The following is an 18,257-nucleotide window of genomic DNA, read 5'->3' as shown; positions in this document are numbered from 1 at the left end:
CTGCAGCCGGGGTCGGGGCGGTGCCGCCGGGGGCGGTGGCAGGGCGAGGAAGGACACGGCTGGTAGCGAGGCAGCGGCGCCGCGTCCTTCCTTTTCCGGTTGTGCCGCGGCGGCGACAGGCGGCAGCACGAGGGGCTCCGCCGCTGCCCTCATGGTGAGGGGGGGCGCGGCGGGACCGGGCCGGCGGCGGGGATGGAGGCGGCCTGGGGCGGGCGGCGGGACCGGGCCGAGGCTGGCGGGACGGGGGCTGAAGGCAGAGCCGGGCCGCGGGCAGCGCGAGGGCTGCAGGCGTGGAGGGAGGGGGGGGGCGCGGCCGCCATTTTGGAGGCGTCAGCGCTCGGAGCGGGGCCTGGGAGCTGCCTATACATATATAAATATATATATATATATTTATATGCACACACACATTTATATATGCACGTATTGCTGATGCGATTCAGGTCCTGAACCATTTCCCTTTTCCTTCACCCTAATGAAGTTTGTGGTGTGCGGCCCCTGTGCCAGCTCCAAGAGTCGGGGCCTTGCCAGTAACCACCATTAGGAACGCAGCGCGGTGCCCCCCGTGCAACTGGCTTGGAGTTTTGGGGTGTTTTTAGCATCTGTGAAATAAATTATATATGAGGAAGGGAAGGAAGGTACCTTGCCTGTGCCGCTGCCATGAGCTGTTTGTGACAAACACGTTTTAATGCTCAGAGATTCTTTGGTAAAGATTGCTGTTCAGACCTGCAAGGTATCATTGCTCATCTCCAAGACCTTTTGGAAGGAAGCTGGTGCTGCTGGCCACTCAGTTTTTCATCCCTCAAATTTTGAGGCACGGGACTGTTCGGGGATCATTAAAAAAGAAATCACTGATTTTAAGTGAACTTGTTTGTACACCTTGTGAGTCTCTATATTGTATTAGAGAAGTTATTTACAGCATTTCAGCTGCTGTACATAATCTGAATCTCAGATCTTTGAGAAACTGATAAACAGAGGTGGGTTTCATATAGGTTTTTTTAATAGCAGATGGAAAGTTGTTTAGAAGGCCTAGAGATTGGGTTCTAGATTAACCTTACTCAAATGATGTTGACATCTCCTGAATTCAAACCTCAGATACGGTGTTTAGAAATTGGGAAATGTTGGGGAGCAGTATTTTAAGTGAAGACTATTGCTGTGATGATGTAATTTGCGTCTTATCCAGTGTTCAGTGACAGTTGCCTGCTGTCAGCATGCTGGCACTGTCGAACTGAAGACACCTTTCATTCTGAGCAATATTTGATCATTTCAAATGCTAGCGATGGACTTGACTTGTGCTCAAGAGTTTTTCCTTTTTTCTTTTTCAGGCTTGCGCTCGACCGTTAATATCTGTCTACTCCGAGAAGGGAGAAGCATCAGGGAAAAATGTCACCCTGCCTGCCGTGTTTAGGGCTCCCATTCGCCCTGATGTCGTGAACTTCGTTCACACCAATTTGCGCAAGAACAACAGGCAGCCCTATGCTGTCAGTGAACTTGCAGGTATGGTTTGTCTGCAGAATGGGTGGAATAACTTGGGGTGGCTGTTGATTTTTAATATAGGTGGGTTAAAATTGAAACAAATCTAGAATTGAAATAAGAGAAGCAACAATCAGTAGGATTTTGAAGAGAAAACAAGGAAAATACTCTGATTCTTAATGATCCGACTTTAAATTACATGAAATGTTAACTATTAGGAAAAGCAAATCCTTAATGTGATAAGAGTGATTTTACCCGATCAGGGTTTGTTTTGCTGAAATGATGAGATTCCACTTCAGTGGTCCGTGTTTCTGAACCATATGATAACAGTGGAAGTTCTGATTATTGGTATCGAACTCAGTGTACCGGTGACTTAGGTGAAACGGCAGTGTTGTCACTCTCTGAATTAAAATCTTTCTGCTGCAGGTCATCAGACCAGTGCCGAGTCATGGGGCACTGGGAGAGCCGTCGCTCGTATTCCTCGAGTACGAGGTGGCGGAACTCACCGCTCTGGCCAAGGTGCTTTTGGGAACGTATCCTTTCACAGCTGCTGCTTGCGTCGAGTTTAAATCTAAACTCATCCAGGAGAAGTAATTGTAAAGTAACTAAAGGTGAAATGGAATTTTTCCATGTCTTGGGGTAGTGGCTGCCCACAGTGATCTGGACCTGAGTCTGAGAAAACTTGGATGTGACTAGAAGCACCTGTGTGCAAATTCAGACTTACTTTAATGAACAGAAGCATTTATTCTTTTTTTTTTCCCCCTACAAAATTGGTGGACGAATTTTGTGATGCACACTGTCTTGCCGTGATGTCGTAATTTGCGTCTTACTCTGTGCTCAGTGACAGTTGCCTGCTGTCAGTGTACTGGTACAGATGATTGACGAACAGTTGATGCTGAGCAAGTATTAAAGAGGGACACGCTGGAAAAAGTAACTTGAAAAAGGTTGTTCTTAACTGTAGATGCATAGATGTGTCGTGGAGGCCGCATGTTTGCCCCAACCAAGACTTGGCGACGCTGGCACCGCAGAGTGAACATAACTCAGAAGCGTTACGCCATCTGCTCCGCGCTGGCAGCGTCTGCTCTTCCAGCACTGGTCATGTCTAAAGGTGAGAACTCTGCTTCTGGAAACGTTTTCCTGCAGTTTGGCATTGTCTGAGCATTATCAGTAACTGTGTGATGACTTGAAATGGTTCTTGTGGGTAAATAAAAGCTCCTTTAGAGAGCTGAGCTGAGGAGGCAGATTTTGTTATGTACAACTAGGGGAGGTCACACACAGCTTCGCAATGTTGGAAGTTAGTTGGTAACTGAGGTGCTCCAGTGTGCATTACTGGCATGAATCTTGTCCTCACAGTTACGGAAAATGAGACTGAATTTTGAATCACATGGCAGCTCAGTTTGATTTCTGTTGATAGAAGCCAGAGATTATGCTTAAAATTTACTTGGGTATTGTTTGAGGCAGGCCTGTAAGACTTCACTGAAACCTCTCTACTGTTGTTACTCTGCCTGCATAGTAGAGACTGAATTTCATGTTGTGTCACTTCTGAATAATCCTTGTACAATCCTCATTAGGCCACTGCATTGAGGAGATACCAGAACTTCCTCTGGTCGTTGAGGACAAAGTTGAGAGTTACAAGAAGACAAAGGAAGCTGTTCTTCTTCTGAAGAAGCTTAAAGCTTGGAATGACATCAAAAAGGTGAGTTGCTACAGGTATGTTCTTAAGAACACGTTCCTATAATCTGCTACCCAAAGTTCTGTTTGGTTTGATGCCACAAAAAATCCATTGGAAACAAAACTGACTGCTTAAACTTTTTTTTTTTTTTTTTTTTTTAATGGCAGCTTCTTCCTGTGCTGCGTTACTCTGAGCTCATTTCATTTCAGTGCTGCGTAACATTGATAGCTCGGTCTTTTTTGATTCTTGGGAATGATGAACTTCTCACTGGTCCGTGTTTCAGATAATCAGTGATGATTGTGAAGTTCTGACTAAAATAGATTTGTGTCTTACTATTGTAATGTGGCTGTTTTTGAATATTCACAAATTTGATTTTTTTGTCTAGGTTTATGCCTCTCAGCGTATGCGGGCTGGAAAGGGTAAAATGAGGAATCGCCGTCGCATCCAGCGTCGCGGACCCTGCATCATTTACAACGAGGACAATGGGATCATTAAAGCTTTCCGGAATATCCCAGGTAACTTTAACTTGAAACATGCTTGCTCTTCTTGGGAGACTGCCTTAAATGATGAGATTCCACTTCATTGGTCCGTGTTTCTGAAACACATGATTTTGTGGAAGTTCTGACTTAGAGCAGTTAACTTCATTTCTGGGAATTTGATTTGGTGATGCTAACAAATGTTTACAACAAATTTTATGGCTGTCACCATCCATAAACTTTACTTGGAACAGTAAAACTGAAGTTCTTAAGTTTGTTCCTGGAAAAGGCTGTGTTTTTGTTTTTTTTTTTTTTTCTTAATTTAATAGTTTTTCATGTATATGCATATATAACTTAGTAATGTAGAAGTTTAGTAAGTCCATTATCAGTTTCTGTTTCTTTCTTAGTTCTGTGTTCTTTAATTTTCATTACAAATCAGAAAAGTGTGTCTGTTTTTCTATAGGAATTACTCTTCTGGATGTGAACAAGCTGAATCTGCTGAGACTTGCTCCTGGTGGCCACGTTGGGCGTTTCTGCATTTGGACTGAAAGTGCCTTCCGCAAGTTGGACGATTTGTACGGCACCTGGCGCAAACCTGCTACTCTGAAGAGCGACTATAAGTAAGTACAGCTGATCTCTGACACAGCTACATGAGGTAAGAAAAAAAAACGTAGCAGAATAACCTGTTGGTGTCACAGATTCTTCAGGTTAGATATGGAAAACAAACACAAGTCAGTAATTTTACTAAATATCTCTTTTAATTGAATTAGTTTTGTTTTTTTCGTACCAACCTAAACTCTGAACGTTTGCTTCACAGCCTGCCAATGCATAAGATGACCAATACGGACCTGGGAAGAATCCTGAAAAGCCAGGAAATCCAGAAGGCACTGCGTCCTCCAAAGTAATAATTTTTAACTAATGACTTCCAAGTGTAGTCTCTTTTTAGTAATTGCCAAGTGTAAGACTTTGTATTGAGATCAGAAATCTCTGTCCCTTGAGATGTGAGAGAATGCTGAGGTTTCTTTAGTTACTGGGTGTAAATATTAGGAATTACATTTCTCCCAAATCAGACTTCAGGGAGAGTTTTACGGAACTTGAACTGAAATGTGGTCATGATGCATGTCTGTCCCTTTCAGGAAAAAGATTCACCGCAGAGTCCTGAAGAAGAACCCACTGAAGAATCTGAGAGTGATGATCAAGCTGAACCCATACGCCAAAACCATGCGACGCAACACCATCCTGCGCCATGCTCAAAATGTGAGTACGAATGGAAGCCAGTAATACAGTCTTGGAGCATTACAACCCCTTTTGTATTTGCTAATGATCCTTTTCTTTTTTTTGTAGCACAAACTCAAGCAGGAGAAGAAAGCCAAGGCCAAGGTCACAGCTAAGGCCCAGGTCTCAGTTAAGGCCCAGACCAAAGGCAAGGCTGCAGGAAAAGCTCCGGCAAAGGAGGCAGCAAAGGCCCAGGCTGAAGCGTAAACCCTGTGCAGTTCTCATCCACCTAAGTTCAGAGAGCTGTATTGTGGATTTCCATCTAATAAATTCTATTGGAACAGTGAAATGCTTCCATGTTTTTCTGACAGTTTATTTTGGTGGGGGCAGAATGCAGTTCAACAATCAGGAAAATAAAAATACCAGGTTAATGTGGCTTTAGAAGCACATGAGGAGGGGATGTGTGAAAGAATTGTCTTATTGTCCAAGTTGAAGGCAGTAGCCTGGGAAAGAGTCTTCTGCAACAAAGGCTTAACTTAAACATCTTAGGCTGTTGTTTTTACGTCTTAAAACGTGTGCTTGATGGGTTTGAGAGGAGTGTTACTTAAAAGCAAGGATTTGCATTCTTTTTAAGTATCTTAATTCAGGGATAGGAAACGCTTACCTGACTTAGCCCACTTGGAGCAGCTTTTGGAAGAGAAACGAGCAGCCAGCAGGGGCGGGGGGAGAGCTGAGGCAAATTCCTGTCAGCAGCAGGGGGCTGGAGCTGGGGGGAACTCCCTTATCCCTCAGTAAAACTGCTGTAACGAGCCCATTTCAGGCAACACAGCTGCACCGAATTACATTATTTTTTCCCCTTCCCGTGCGTGACGAGTTAAAACGCACGTTTAATTAACACGTTTAATTAACGGGGGCGGCTCTGCCTGCGCTTGGGGCCGCGGCCGGGCGGGGGCAGCCTGGCTGCAAATGGCGGCGGGCCGTGACGTCACGCCAGGCCTCGGCTGAGGCGGCTCCGCCCGCGCTCACGGGGGCGCTGCCGGGGCCGGGCCGGGAGGAGCCGGGAGGGGATCGGGGCGGCGGTGCTGGGCGGTGCGGGCGGGCAGGATGCTGAGCCGCCTGCAGGAGCTGCGCAAGGAGGAGGAGACGCTGCTGAGGGTGAAGGCGGCGCTGCACGACCAGCTCACCCGCCTCAAGGTCGGCGGGCGGCGGGCGGCGCGGAGCGAGGCGGAGCGGGGCGGCCGGAACGCGGCGCTGGGCGGGTGGGTGGCAGCGGGCCCGGTGCCGGGGCCTCCTCCTCCTCCTCCTCGGAACGGGAGGGGGTTGCTCGTGGCCCGGGGGCTGCCTCAGGGCACGTCGGTCCCTCGTGCAGTGAGGGCAGAAGCGCGGCTTCGCGGCTGTGGCTGCTGCCAGTGCCTCAGGCGGACCTCGTTGCGGTGTGGCAGAGTCGCAGCAATAAGGGTTTGTCTGTCCCCTGCCCGCAGGTGGAGGAGCTGGCGCTGCAGTCCATGATCAGGTCCCGGGAGGAGGACGCGGCCGTCCCGGCGGCAGCCGCTGCGGAGAGCCAGGAGGTGAGGGCAGCGCTCGGCCCTGCGGTGGGAGCAGCAAGCTGGGCCCTCTGAGCGGGCACCCTGCTCGGTTGTGTGCACGGGAGGTTGAGCTTCTTTATGCTTGCTGTTGGTTGGAACAGCCCAGCTGTAAAATCCGCCCCGTTTGTTACCTTTCAAGGTAAACCCAAAGGGGTTTTCCCACCCCTGAAAGCAGCAGGTTGTTGGCAGAAGGGTTGGGCATACCTTCGCTTCACAGTATGCAAGTACACAAGGCTTATTGAGCATTGTGGCTACTCTTAACTGTGACACTGTTTTAGCCATCTGATCGTAGGGGATGGAGGTACAGGTATCATCTGAACCTTTACCTGAAGTGTGGGTTTAATGGGTTGAAACTCTTCTGTGGAGAACTGATGTGCTTTGCTTTGATGGGCTTTTGCAGCCAACAGTTCTAGTACCAAGATCTCTAACAGACACTGTAACCATTCTCTTTTAGTAGTGGTGTGAGAAGCATTCGGTATTGCTGCTTGTTTTGATAACTGGTAAATTAAACTCTTTTATTGTAACAGACTCTTGGGCAGATGGACAACGAGGCTGCTATCAATCAAACTGAATTACAGCTGAGTCTTCAAGATCATGAAGAGGAAGAAGAGGAAGAGGAGGAATCAGATTCTTGAGAGAAAAAAATCAAAGATGGCTTTTAATACAGACTCAGGAATTTCTTCTTCGTTCATATAAAATTTGCCAGCAGATTTTCATGTATGGTTATGATGCATATGACATGCAAGACTTGGGGAGTCTGGGGAGGCTTACCCTTGAAGACGAATATCAGAAGCTTGGCAGATTTTGAATTAGATGTTAAAAGAATGAAAATTTGCTGCACGGATATGTAGCATAATTCATTTTGTGTTTAAAACCTAATGTGTAGCTTATTACATCTTTATACATGGATGGGAAAAGTCATTAATCCAGTCAGACTAATTTAACACAGTAAAAGCAATAATTTGTCTGTTCTTATTTCCAGTTGCTGAAATATAAAACCAGGCCACGGATGCTGGTTGCTAAACCAATGATTATGTTATAACCTCATCTGCTTTAACTGGGAATTTTAAGATACGCAGTGAGCACAGATGTGTCCAGGATAGTCTCCAGGCATTCAGCTGCTATGTATGTTCTCAGTTACACAGACCACCAGATGTACACTTCCTATAAATGTGACTGATAGATGTAGGTGTTCTTACACTGGGAGAAGCAGATATTGCACTGTTGACCTCATTTTAAGTGCAGTAGCAAGAGAGCCTCTCTTTGTCCCTACTGGTGCTGTTCTTAAGTACTGTCAGTCTGACTGAAACAGTGAAGTATTTTCTACTTCTTGCTCTTTCAGCGTAGCAGCTAATTGGCCTTCTATTGTGACACAAACTGTATGGTAATAATTAGTCCACGTTACTTGTAATAAAAAACTGATACTTTAAAATTAGTTTTATTTTCTTTTTCCCTCATGGTAACTTCAGAGATCAGTGTAAGGCCACTTTCCATTTTCAAGTTATCTTCGAAGAATAGGAGGAGCTTATGGAAAGGGATATGAAGTCTCCTCCACAGTTTCTTTTGTACAGTAACAAGCTAGTGCTGCTCCTACCAGTAACAGTATGTTCTTTCTCCTTGTGGAATGCAGACACCATGTGGTACAGTTATTTTATCAATTCTTGAAGACTCGTTTTGACACACACAAACTCAAACTCTGTTAAACTGATTAAAAACAAATAAAAGTAATATTCTAATTCAGATACTTTGTCAAACTGTCTTACTGAGAAACTAGTCAGTTACAACAATCCAGGCCTGTTCATTGCATGGCTAGTAGCTAAAGGTGCTACTGCTGTCTTTGGTATTTGGTATTAGTAGCTCAGAAAAATAATCCTCTCAAGTTTGCTTTTAAGAGTGGGAAAAGTACTTGGAAAAGTGTCCAGGATCCTGGGTGTGGTCAGAACACTTGATTCAGCTGCCAATAACTTTCTGCCACTGTTTGAAGAGCGATTATTTGGCTCTTACTTGACTTGTAGCTATAGGAACTGATCCTTAGAATGTAAATGTAGCTTCATCCTGTACTCAGGACTAATTGTTTGAGAAGCCTGGATGTCCTAATGAGAGCTTAGAACACCAGCGCAAACACTTGGCAAAGCCATCCCAAGGTGTACAGGGAGAAAAAAAGCCTAAGCAGATGTTGTGGCTTGGAGTGACAATTCTTTGGAAGTATCATGCAAAGAGCTGCTTTGTAAGGGGCTCAGTAGACATCCTCTCCCTCCTTTGCATTCGTGTTCGACCTGCATTGGGCACTGCACGTGGTTCCTTGCCTCCATCCTAAAACAGGTGCACCTGCCTCAGGCTTTGCTTCTCCAAAGCCAGTTCTGGAAGGGTTGTTCCAGGGTTTCATTACCAGAAGTTCATTTTGACCTTTGAAAAAATTGTTTTACTCTTCAGCATGTTACAAAGTAGTTTTCAGGGCTATACTTTTATCTCCTTTCTTCCCTCTACCTTTTGTGAGCCAATGCCTTTTGGATTGGATGTTGGATTAAAATAGACAAACTAGTTTGCATGTTGCAATAAAGTACTACCGCTGTTGTCCTGTCCTAGTACATCTGACTGTGCTTACAGCACTCACGTTATTGTCGTACGTGGAGCAAACAAGTAAAATCAGCTTTCTTCTCTAAATACTTGCTATTCACAGGCTGCATATTTCTTTTAACAAATGATAAAAAAAAAGTACTATCTTTTTTAATTTTTATATATTCTTAAACTAAACCGCACAGCCCTGTCAATACTACCACCACTCACATTCAAGTCGAAGGAAGCCCTGGAACTGTCATTGAATGATCTCCAGCTCTTCACAGATTGACAACTAACTATTCATGGAAGTTCGTATCTAGAATGATTTGGATTCCATGTGGAAAGGAACTTCCGAATTCTCCTTGTCTGGAATGCCCTCTCCTTGTCTGATATGTCCTTTCATGCAGCTAAGCTTTGCATAGCATTGCCACACAAATCCAGTATGCAGGAAAGTAACAGGCTCAAGTGACAGCTGGCCCTAGCCCTCTAATTTCACAGCTATGTTAGAAATTCTCATTTTATATACACAAGTTTATACTTCTCAGACCAAGGATACTACACAGTTGTGAAAAAAAGAGGCACAACATAAAACACAGTCACAATTTAGGATTAAGGTCTTGGTTAAGTTTTTCTTCTTGAGTTCAAATAAAAACTTCAAGAACTTATTTGATAATATATTTATTAAGAGAACTCATTGCTAAACATCTGAAAGAATAAAACAATAGAGGATCTTCATACACTTTAGACACCAAACACAGCTGTCATGAATCTTTAGGTTAAAAGAAAGCAAACTGCCTGGATCTTTGTCATGATTCTGTAGGACACTTCCAAGAGCTAACTTTTAAAAATCAATTAGAAAGACATACATCACTAAATCCAAGTATGATGATACATTTTAAAAATAAATATAGAAATATGAACAAGTCTACAATTAGAATATTGCCCTGTACATTCCAAGAGATACAGAGCTCTTGCCTTCTTTACCTGGAAAGAGAGATCTCTAAACAACAGCAAAATTGGAACCATTAGGCCTAACTTTCAAGATACAGTTTGGCAGCAGCAAAAGCATGCTCAACAGATACAGTTTTGGAGCATCCCTAACCCTTTTTGCGTGGGAGATTAGGTAAGCATGATTGAAGTACCAATGATTTACGAAGAATCTTGATAAAGTTCAAACAAGCTAGGGGTAAATGCCCCCAGTGATATTTCATTAAGAAAGAATATCCATAATCACTTAAAATCAGCAAGCACTGTAACTTAAACATCTTACGTTTTGGTCAGCAAACAAATGTAATCCAATACAATACCAATTAGTTTATGACAAAATTTAAAACCATTTGGCACATGCTATAAAGACATTCTTCCTTAAGAGGTGAAATACATGTTTGAACAGGTACAAGCTTAGGAAATAGGACCAAAGTAGCGCTGTTAACAGACGTACAGTACAGTATTTGCTCTTCCATATTCAGACTCCAGCAGCATGCGTGGGTGTACTTGGTTGGTTAAGGCCTATGGTTGAACAAAGCCATCCTGCAAAATCCACCTCCTCTGCTTCAGATCTCTTAATGAAAGCATGAATCTTAGCAGAGGAAAACAAAATTACTCAAACGCTCAAGGTAACATGATCAGGTAAAGAATAATTTTGAATAATACGAGGTATAAAAAGTCTAGTTTCCTTCCTGTGTTTGTGTGGTTTGCCAGATCTTATAGCTATCTTGAAGTGACCAGTAAAACTTTTCTATAGGATTAATGAGATAACCAGCACATGAAATGTTCACATTGCAAAGTATTCCAGAGAAATACTGCCTACAGAGTGCCTATTGCAGAATAATTACACCACAGTATATGATAAGGATGTGACTCAGCCACTTGATAACACTCTGGAAAATGTCTGCCTGTGCTTTCATACACAAGGGCTTTTTGTAACAGGCTTTGATTACATTTTGCACTCATACCACACAGCAGTATCAAGGCACAGAAAACTTGATTTTTATGCAGTAGAACTTCAGTCCTATCATTAAACTTAAGGCCATTACATAAAGTCATTTCATATAAAAAAAAATGCAAGATTTGTTTGTGGCCAGTAGTTCTACAGATTTTGTAAGAAAAAGCTGATGAGAGACAGGCAAATTTTGTTTCTCAGATGTTGATAAAATTTCATTTAACTGGTTCATAAGATAACTGGAATTTGTTTCTTTTGTCATCTTGCATACTTTATGATTGGTTAATAAACCAAAGTACAAACCAAAGTAAAAGAGAATTCTTCTGCTAATCAATTTAACAGTATGAAGTCATATACTTCTAATTATCAAATGTCAGATTGAAAAACCCACCAGTATGGGGCTCTTGGACAGTTCCTGTTCTAGGAGTGTGTGAAAGCCTGAAGCCCCTTGATCTCTGGATGAGAAAAGTGGCCCCTTCCGACAGTTTGAGCCATTTGTATCAGGAGGCACAAACAACATTCTAGGCCATATGCTCATCCTGGTCTCAGGTCAGCTGAGGAACCCAACCTGCATGGAAGTAGTGCTCCTAGTTCAAGTGAAGAACTTTCACTTACCATCAGCTGCTTCAAATCAGCTCTCTCAGCAGGATTTTTAATTAAACTAGGAAAACAAAGCGTTACACAAGTTATACTCTTAAAATAAAGATCAAGCTAGATTGTTAGTATACTGCTTTCATCCTGAGAAGATACCACTCTAGATAAAAGCATGAAGTAATGTAGTGCCACTCAAACAGAACTTGGTCTGTAAGCAATTCTCTTCTGTAGGTTTCATAGGTATAGTTTTAGGTATGAAAACCTGAGTTGCCCAATATTGTTCAGTGGGGGCAGGAGTGAGCATCTGGGACCAAGCTGGAGAGATCAAATTCCCATTTAAACTCAACATTCTCAGTGGCTTTATCCCTCAATTCTCTCTTACCCAAGTCTTTTTCAAGCTCAGTATCAAGTATATGTTACTTTGTATTATGGCTCTTTCTTTGAGAAAGAAGTAATTCAGATCTGTAGCTTTAGAAAAAAAGACAACTCATTTTTCCCACATTAATGAACTACCTCCCTAAGCACTGAATATACTGGCTCAGTGCAGGTATCACTGAAACAATGTTGGAAAAGTAAACAAATGGGAGAATGACTGGTAAGATAAAAATGTTAGTTCAACAAACCATTAGGGAAGAGAAAAAGCATCTGGAGCCTAGAAGACTTCTGCACCATATGGAATGCTCACTACAGAATGCTGTGAAGGTTACCCATGAAAGTCCAGATCCTCTTACAGAAGCGTGTTGTATGATCAGTCCACAAAAGTACTGTGGTGTCTTCAATGCTGAGAAAGTACTAAATTAGAGTTGCACACAGAACCAGAGATCGTATCTTACAGAGGGGAACATCTCTTAGCTCTGGGGTTCTCTTTGGATGCATATGCTGTCAAGCTGGTCCCTGTAAAGTGAGCTTTAGGCACATTAAGAGAAAATACTTACCATTTGTTAACAAAATCTTGAAATTCAGAACCAAAAACACCGTTGGGCAATTTTGGAGGTGGCTTAAAACAAAAGAGAAGAGTTGTTTAAAGCAGAAGAAATACATGAGGCTGTACAACCTACCCAGAGATCTCCCAGTTATACATCTAATATCTGAGTAAAGGTACAAACACAAACAATGCAGCCCTAGCACTTCCCAAGCCTTCTTTCAAAGCTGAGCTCTGAAGAAAGTCTCAGGCCGACCTCCGTCTCCATGCATACGAACAGAGCATGTGCTGCCATATGATTTACAAAAGTAAAGATGCTCAGTTTATTACTGGTTAATTTTGGTCATTACTTACTGATAGCTACTGGATTTTACACGTTTCCATAATAAATCAGACTAGTTTGTGTTTGTGTTTTTATTATTGTTTTTAAACACACATACCTCAATGGGGTTAACACAGCTCTGAGATGTGATTAAAGAAGGCTCAGAGCAGTCTACAGTGATTAGTATTGTGTTATTCTCCTTACTACTAATCCCTAGTTTGGGGAATGGAAGACACCCTGCATGGTATTATTTCCATAATCCTTTTGATCTGAATATTCAGTCCCAGGGAATGAATTTGTTCAGATTTAGAACTCAAAATGAGTTTTCAGGTACTATATAAATCTGCATATTATTGTCGTGTTTTCCAAGCATTTGCTCTAGGGTCAGCGTGAAGTTTTCATTCTTAAACCATGGGTCCTACAAGCACTTGCACTTCTGATTCCTTGTAAGTGCAGACTTGAGATGCAGCCTGCAGTGGGTTACTGGTGTAAAGGCCTTGATACAGCAGCTGATGCTGAAGATCCCTTGCACTATGCCAGAGGTAGCAGAACATAATCTTGTCAAATTCTCAGATTTAGCGACCTCAGCTTAGAGTGACCTCCTCAGAGAAGCTACAAGATCATGACACCATAGTATCTTATGTAACCCGAAGCTAACACTATTCCAAGACTTAATGCCTTCACATTAAACATTATGTAACGTACAAAATAAATTCGTACCGTGAGAAAACAGTGCATGCAGCCAAGGAGCAGAAGCAGTTATTAGTATCGTTCAGCAGCAGAAACGAGTAAGAGCTAGCCTTTGCAGACACTAACTGTGCTTTTTAGATAAGTGGCAGATGCATCATTTTATAATTTATTCACCTTGAATAACTGTTATCCAGCTGTTATATCTGATAGCTAACACATGCTTTTTTTTTTTTTTTTGACAGACACAGGTAATGAACTCGTGAATAATGAATTTCCATGGCATTTGCAAAAATACAGAAAACAGACCATCAATTCTGATGTACTACTCTCTTAACTAGCCTTGTAGCTTAGATATCTGAAAGACGGTCTTATGAATCAGCGTATTTTCTTTCAAGGTGTTATAAATAACAGTTTTGTATATGCTTGATAGTACTGTGTGCTATTAAATCTAACAGGTTGTGTGATCCAGGCTGGAAAACCCATAAAGCTACTTAACAAGGGTGTAAAAGAACAAGCTAAACCATCCCCAAGAATAATTTAAATTCAAACTGACACAGAAGACAAGGACGTCTGTCATACTGCAGTAATAAAAGATCACAAGACCTGACATACCATAATCCTAACCCCACACCCACTCAAATTCTGGAACACTTTAAAAGTTTACAATTAAATTGGTACAAGTGCAAGTAATTGCTTACCTCATTGACGATGTAATCAAGGAGTTCAAAGATTGCCATTGGCGGCCTGCTGTCTGGTCCATAGGCTAAGAAGAAATTTTGGAAGCAGAAAAATACAGTGTTACTCTCCACCAGAGGCAGGGGTGCTTTAAAAAGCTAACAGTCATAGATTTAATTCTTCTATGGTGGACTTGCCGGGCACCCAGTAAACTTACAGAGAAGTGGAACAGCAACAAAGTAGTGCTTTCATGCAAGGAGAAACTATTATTTTTGAGTTGATCCAAAAAATTAACTTCACTTCCCAGTAGGGAGTCTTCCTATTGTACTTGGATCATACTGCATCTTAAAGAGATGAACCACATCAACAGAACACGTCTTAACGGTGTTCATGAACAGGTTATTAGCAAAAGCACATTTGGTCCTTGATTTTCAAGCTCAAATAGGAAGACTCATAGTAAGACTGAACCAGGTGCCCAACGCAATCCTGTTCTTTTGAAATTTTAAAGTCATGTTATGCAAATCAATACTAGGTAAGGAATTAAAAAAAACATTCTAACAAATTGTGTATCTTACCATTGGAAACCTCAACTTAGTTCCAAATGACTTTAAGATGCTGTAAAAGTACCTCAGTGGTACAGATGAAAAGCTACTTAGTAGGGGTTACACTGACACTTTTTTATTGGTTTATAGCAAATATAAAAATATTTGCCTCGCATCGGAACTTACAGCTCACTGGTCGACCAGGTGTTCTTTGCCTGGGTGAGGTCTCAGCGACTGGAGAATCTCCCTCCACTGGGCAGCCAAACATTAACTCGAGCTCCTTGGAGTCAGGAGGAGGAATCGGGTATCTGCCAATGGCCATTTCTACCAGTGACAACCCCATACTCCATATATCTGATTGCACAGAATAATGAGTTCCCTGTAGTCTTTCCGGCTAGGAAAACAAAGAAAGAAAGAAAGGGGACACAGTAAAATACCATAACAAAAAGAAAAAATTAAAAATTGCATTCTGCAACAGTATGGATAAAGTGAGAGATGAAGCCCCAACTTACTAGTGTGGCATGTGCCAACAAGCAAGGTACCTTTATTTAAATCTCAGCTAAAGTTCCAGAATCTTCAGAAACTTTGTATACAACCATTACAAATAAACCTGGGACTTAAAAAACATGCCATTATGTTGCTGCTTTATTCCTTTAAGATAGTATCTCAATGTTGCAATTATTAATAGTGATGGAATAATTAAAGAACAAGGAAACAGAACTAGTATTGCTAACTAAACATTCACCTTGCTTCCCTGAAAAACCCTGCTTGGTCTTATACTTTGAGAAAAAGAGGGAAGGTGATTTTATGGATTCTACGTGGGCCTCTGGTGCTCTAGCAATAATCCTGTGGTTTGTGACACTTCTCAGCTGATACCATTCTCATAGGTCCCTACAGAAGAAATGCATTTATGCAAGGCACGCATACTTCAGTTTTAGATCCATATTCAAATAATTTCTAAATAAACTGCTGACATCTATAATCCACTGAAATAAAGAAACATAACACTGAAGTTGAATGACAAAGTCTTATGCAGTGCACAGACTTTTCCTAGAGGTATAATGACTGGAACAGATTATATATATATAAAGACAGGAAGATAGATGCCTGTTGCGTTAGTTAAACCACCTGCAACTTATGAGCTGACCACCACCAATGTACCAGGCTTAAGTTTTTCTAAGGAAAAAAACAAAACTTGAGTGGGATGAACAAAAGCAAATTCAGGAGAGGTTATATATGCACGCTAATATAACTGTTACGAAAGTGTATGCAGGTAAGACAACAGATTCAGCTAAAAATAGATTGTGCATTGTTTTTACGTGACTTAGACATTGGAAAGAGACTTAGCAATGCTTTTTTGGCCATCAGTTGAGTTATGATGGAAACCATACATGAATACCCCAATCATATCGCTCCAAAAGAGTCTCAGTTCTCCTCAGTGTAATCATCTCCTATTTCCTACCTAGAGAACTAAAGTAAGATTAATCCTAAACTAACTCCTCTTGCCTAGTTTTTGTACTTATTCTATCAGTACTCTTAGATGCTAAAGGTATTTTCTTCAGCGTTTAGTATATTGATCTACATCATCCTTTGATCTGTTTTTACTGAGACTCCTCAAAGAAAATAATCCAGTGTCCCACCTCAGCAAGGTTTTAACTATTTGGGTAAACTACATGATTGCTAGGCAATTGATAAAGATGCCCAGACAGGAGGATACATACATTTTCATAAAATTTCTAGTGCTGCACAAAACATTTAAGATCTAGAAAATATATTTCAGTTAAGTAATTTTGATTATACACACCTTCGTATAGTAGAACATGATGTTCTTTGGCATGTAACAATTCTCTAGCTATCATTGGAAAACGAATGCTAAGGGAGAAAGATATTGCAGGAAAAGGTACTTCAGAGACTATTGGAAGAATAATATCACCAACACAGCTTGGTCTGTGACATATGGTGACAGAGCACAAAGATGAATCTGTTTTAGAAAAAAAAAACTGATGAAAACTGAAGGCAGGCAGCACTCTGCTCTCACTCTTTCTACTAGAAGAAAAAGGGAAAGCCAGTAGTATGCTGAAGGTTTACAAGAGATGGACTTTTTTTGCGCGCTATTAGCAATAGTCCCTAAGTGTATGTGGGAACATAAGCCACAGTTATTTCAAGTATGTTACCCATATTAAACGACAAAAAAAGAAAAGACTGTCTTTGATGTTGAAAAGCAGGTCCCACGCTGAGCAGAAGCAGCATTATTATGCTTTTTTCCTTTGAGTTTAAGCCCACACAGTTTCAATCCTACAGCAGGATCTCTGCACACTCTGGTTTTATGAAGTAATTGGCGTTATGCTGAACAGGTGAGTACATTAGAATAAGAGATCTGTTATTTCCATTAGCACTGAATTCACATAATGCAAAGAGCTCCTCTGAAATGCAAGTTTCAAGGTACTGCTCCTGAACAGGAACAAAGACCTGTGTAAGTAGTCCCAGATTAGCTGCCATGGCCTTGTTCACACCAGCCACTCCCATACTTTTCCTTGCTGCTAGAGCCAGATTGGGTTCCCAGGAACAGTCACAACAGAACCCCTAATGAGGCAGCAGCTTGCCTAAGTGACTGTAGCTAAATGCTGGAGTGGAAAGAACTGGATTTAATAAGAGCAAGATATAAATACTGTTTTTCCAGAGATGTATGCACACAAAACCTAAACACATTAACCAATTGGATTCTGCAATGTGGATGTGATTGCATCTCTTCAGTAGTGTTATGAAAATATTCCTGTTGCAAGAAAAGCCAAGCAACATGTTCTTCCTCCCCCCCGCCCCCAATCTGATACGATACTGGCATATGCTGGGAATGCAGGAAGTGAAATAAAAGCTATGAACGTAGCAGAGGTAACAGCAACAGTTGGTTTCTTGTTTGATTACTGGAATCGTGATAACTCTACCATAATGTATAGTAAACTCAAAGCTGTAAAATCTGTACTTACAGACATGTAGGAGCGTGTGCCAACAAACGAGTTTGCCATAGAATCTATCAGTTGTCCACTGACACCAAAATCACAAAGCTTGATTTCACCTCTAGAGTTTACCAAAATGTTAGATGGTTTAACATCTGGAAAAAAATGAATGGATGATTTATAACTATAATAGATAAAATGGGAAATTTGACAATGAAAGTAACATGAGAGGTGAGAATTATCATGTGTCTCCCTTTGTCCCCCTTCTAACTATCCCATAACTCCTATCCCTTCTCTGGGAATACTCAGAGAAGAGATCTGGTTCCCTACCCAGACCCAATTTGTGGGCTCTCTTTAAATATACGTAAGTGTAAATAAACTTCTTAAAACACAAGTGCAAAAAGACTGTTGGTTTTAAGTTTGGATTTTACCCACCTTCTTGGCTTTCAAGTACTATGTTTGTGCATCTACAGCTTCCTTGCAACAACTAATATTTGGCATATGCTGACATACCAACCTAACTACTCATTAGTGATGTTCTTCTGCCTAGAAATAATCAAGAAACGCTATAAAAATTTTTAAACAAAATTCATTGAACTTCAGCAGCTACTCCATAACCCCTGACTTAAACTTTGGGT

General features: G+C 41.6%; 3 protein-coding genes across 3 annotated transcripts in view; 2 read left to right on the top strand and 1 right to left on the bottom strand.

Moving 5' to 3' along the window:
* The first annotated feature begins 29 nt into the window (after positions 1 to 29).
* On the top strand, positions 30 to 5,182 carry RPL4 (ribosomal protein L4). The gene is made up of 10 exons (XM_082768890.1): positions 30 to 154; positions 1,323 to 1,494; positions 1,897 to 2,003; positions 2,440 to 2,578; positions 3,042 to 3,166; positions 3,528 to 3,657; positions 4,082 to 4,238; positions 4,436 to 4,519; positions 4,755 to 4,875; positions 4,963 to 5,182. The coding sequence occupies exons 1-10, from the start codon at positions 152 to 154 to the stop codon at positions 5,098 to 5,100; spliced, it is 1,176 nt and encodes a 391-aa protein (XP_082625016.1). The 5' UTR covers positions 30 to 151; the 3' UTR covers positions 5,101 to 5,182.
* Positions 5,183 to 5,914: 732 nt separating this feature from the next.
* On the top strand, positions 5,915 to 8,160 carry SNAPC5 (small nuclear RNA activating complex polypeptide 5). The gene is made up of 3 exons (XM_082769508.1): positions 5,915 to 6,027; positions 6,315 to 6,401; positions 6,947 to 8,160. The coding sequence occupies exons 1-3, from the start codon at positions 5,938 to 5,940 to the stop codon at positions 7,052 to 7,054; spliced, it is 285 nt and encodes a 94-aa protein (XP_082625634.1). The 5' UTR covers positions 5,915 to 5,937; the 3' UTR covers positions 7,055 to 8,160.
* Positions 8,161 to 9,640: 1,480 nt separating this feature from the next.
* The window catches only part of MAP2K1 (mitogen-activated protein kinase kinase 1), a 36,642-nt gene continuing 28,025 nt past the window's right edge, over positions 9,641 to 18,257 (bottom strand). The window contains exons 6-11 of the mRNA XM_082769531.1: positions 17,650 to 17,774; positions 14,852 to 15,059; positions 14,147 to 14,211; positions 12,450 to 12,511; positions 11,536 to 11,581; positions 9,641 to 10,557 (exon numbers count right to left, since the gene is read on the bottom strand). Of these exons, the coding sequence (XP_082625657.1) occupies positions 10,444 to 10,557; positions 11,536 to 11,581; positions 12,450 to 12,511; positions 14,147 to 14,211; positions 14,852 to 15,059; positions 17,650 to 17,774 (620 nt within the window). The 3' untranslated portion in view covers positions 9,641 to 10,443. The remainder of the gene's footprint in view (positions 10,558 to 11,535; positions 11,582 to 12,449; positions 12,512 to 14,146; positions 14,212 to 14,851; positions 15,060 to 17,649; positions 17,775 to 18,257) is intronic.

Source organism: Aythya marila (assembly GCF_965140915.1).
Source record: "Aythya marila genome assembly, chromosome: 11".
Classification (NCBI taxonomy): domain Eukaryota; kingdom Metazoa; phylum Chordata; class Aves; order Anseriformes; family Anatidae; genus Aythya; species Aythya marila.
Note: the sequence above shows the minus strand (reverse complement) of the source record. Positions and strands in the feature narration are given on the sequence as shown.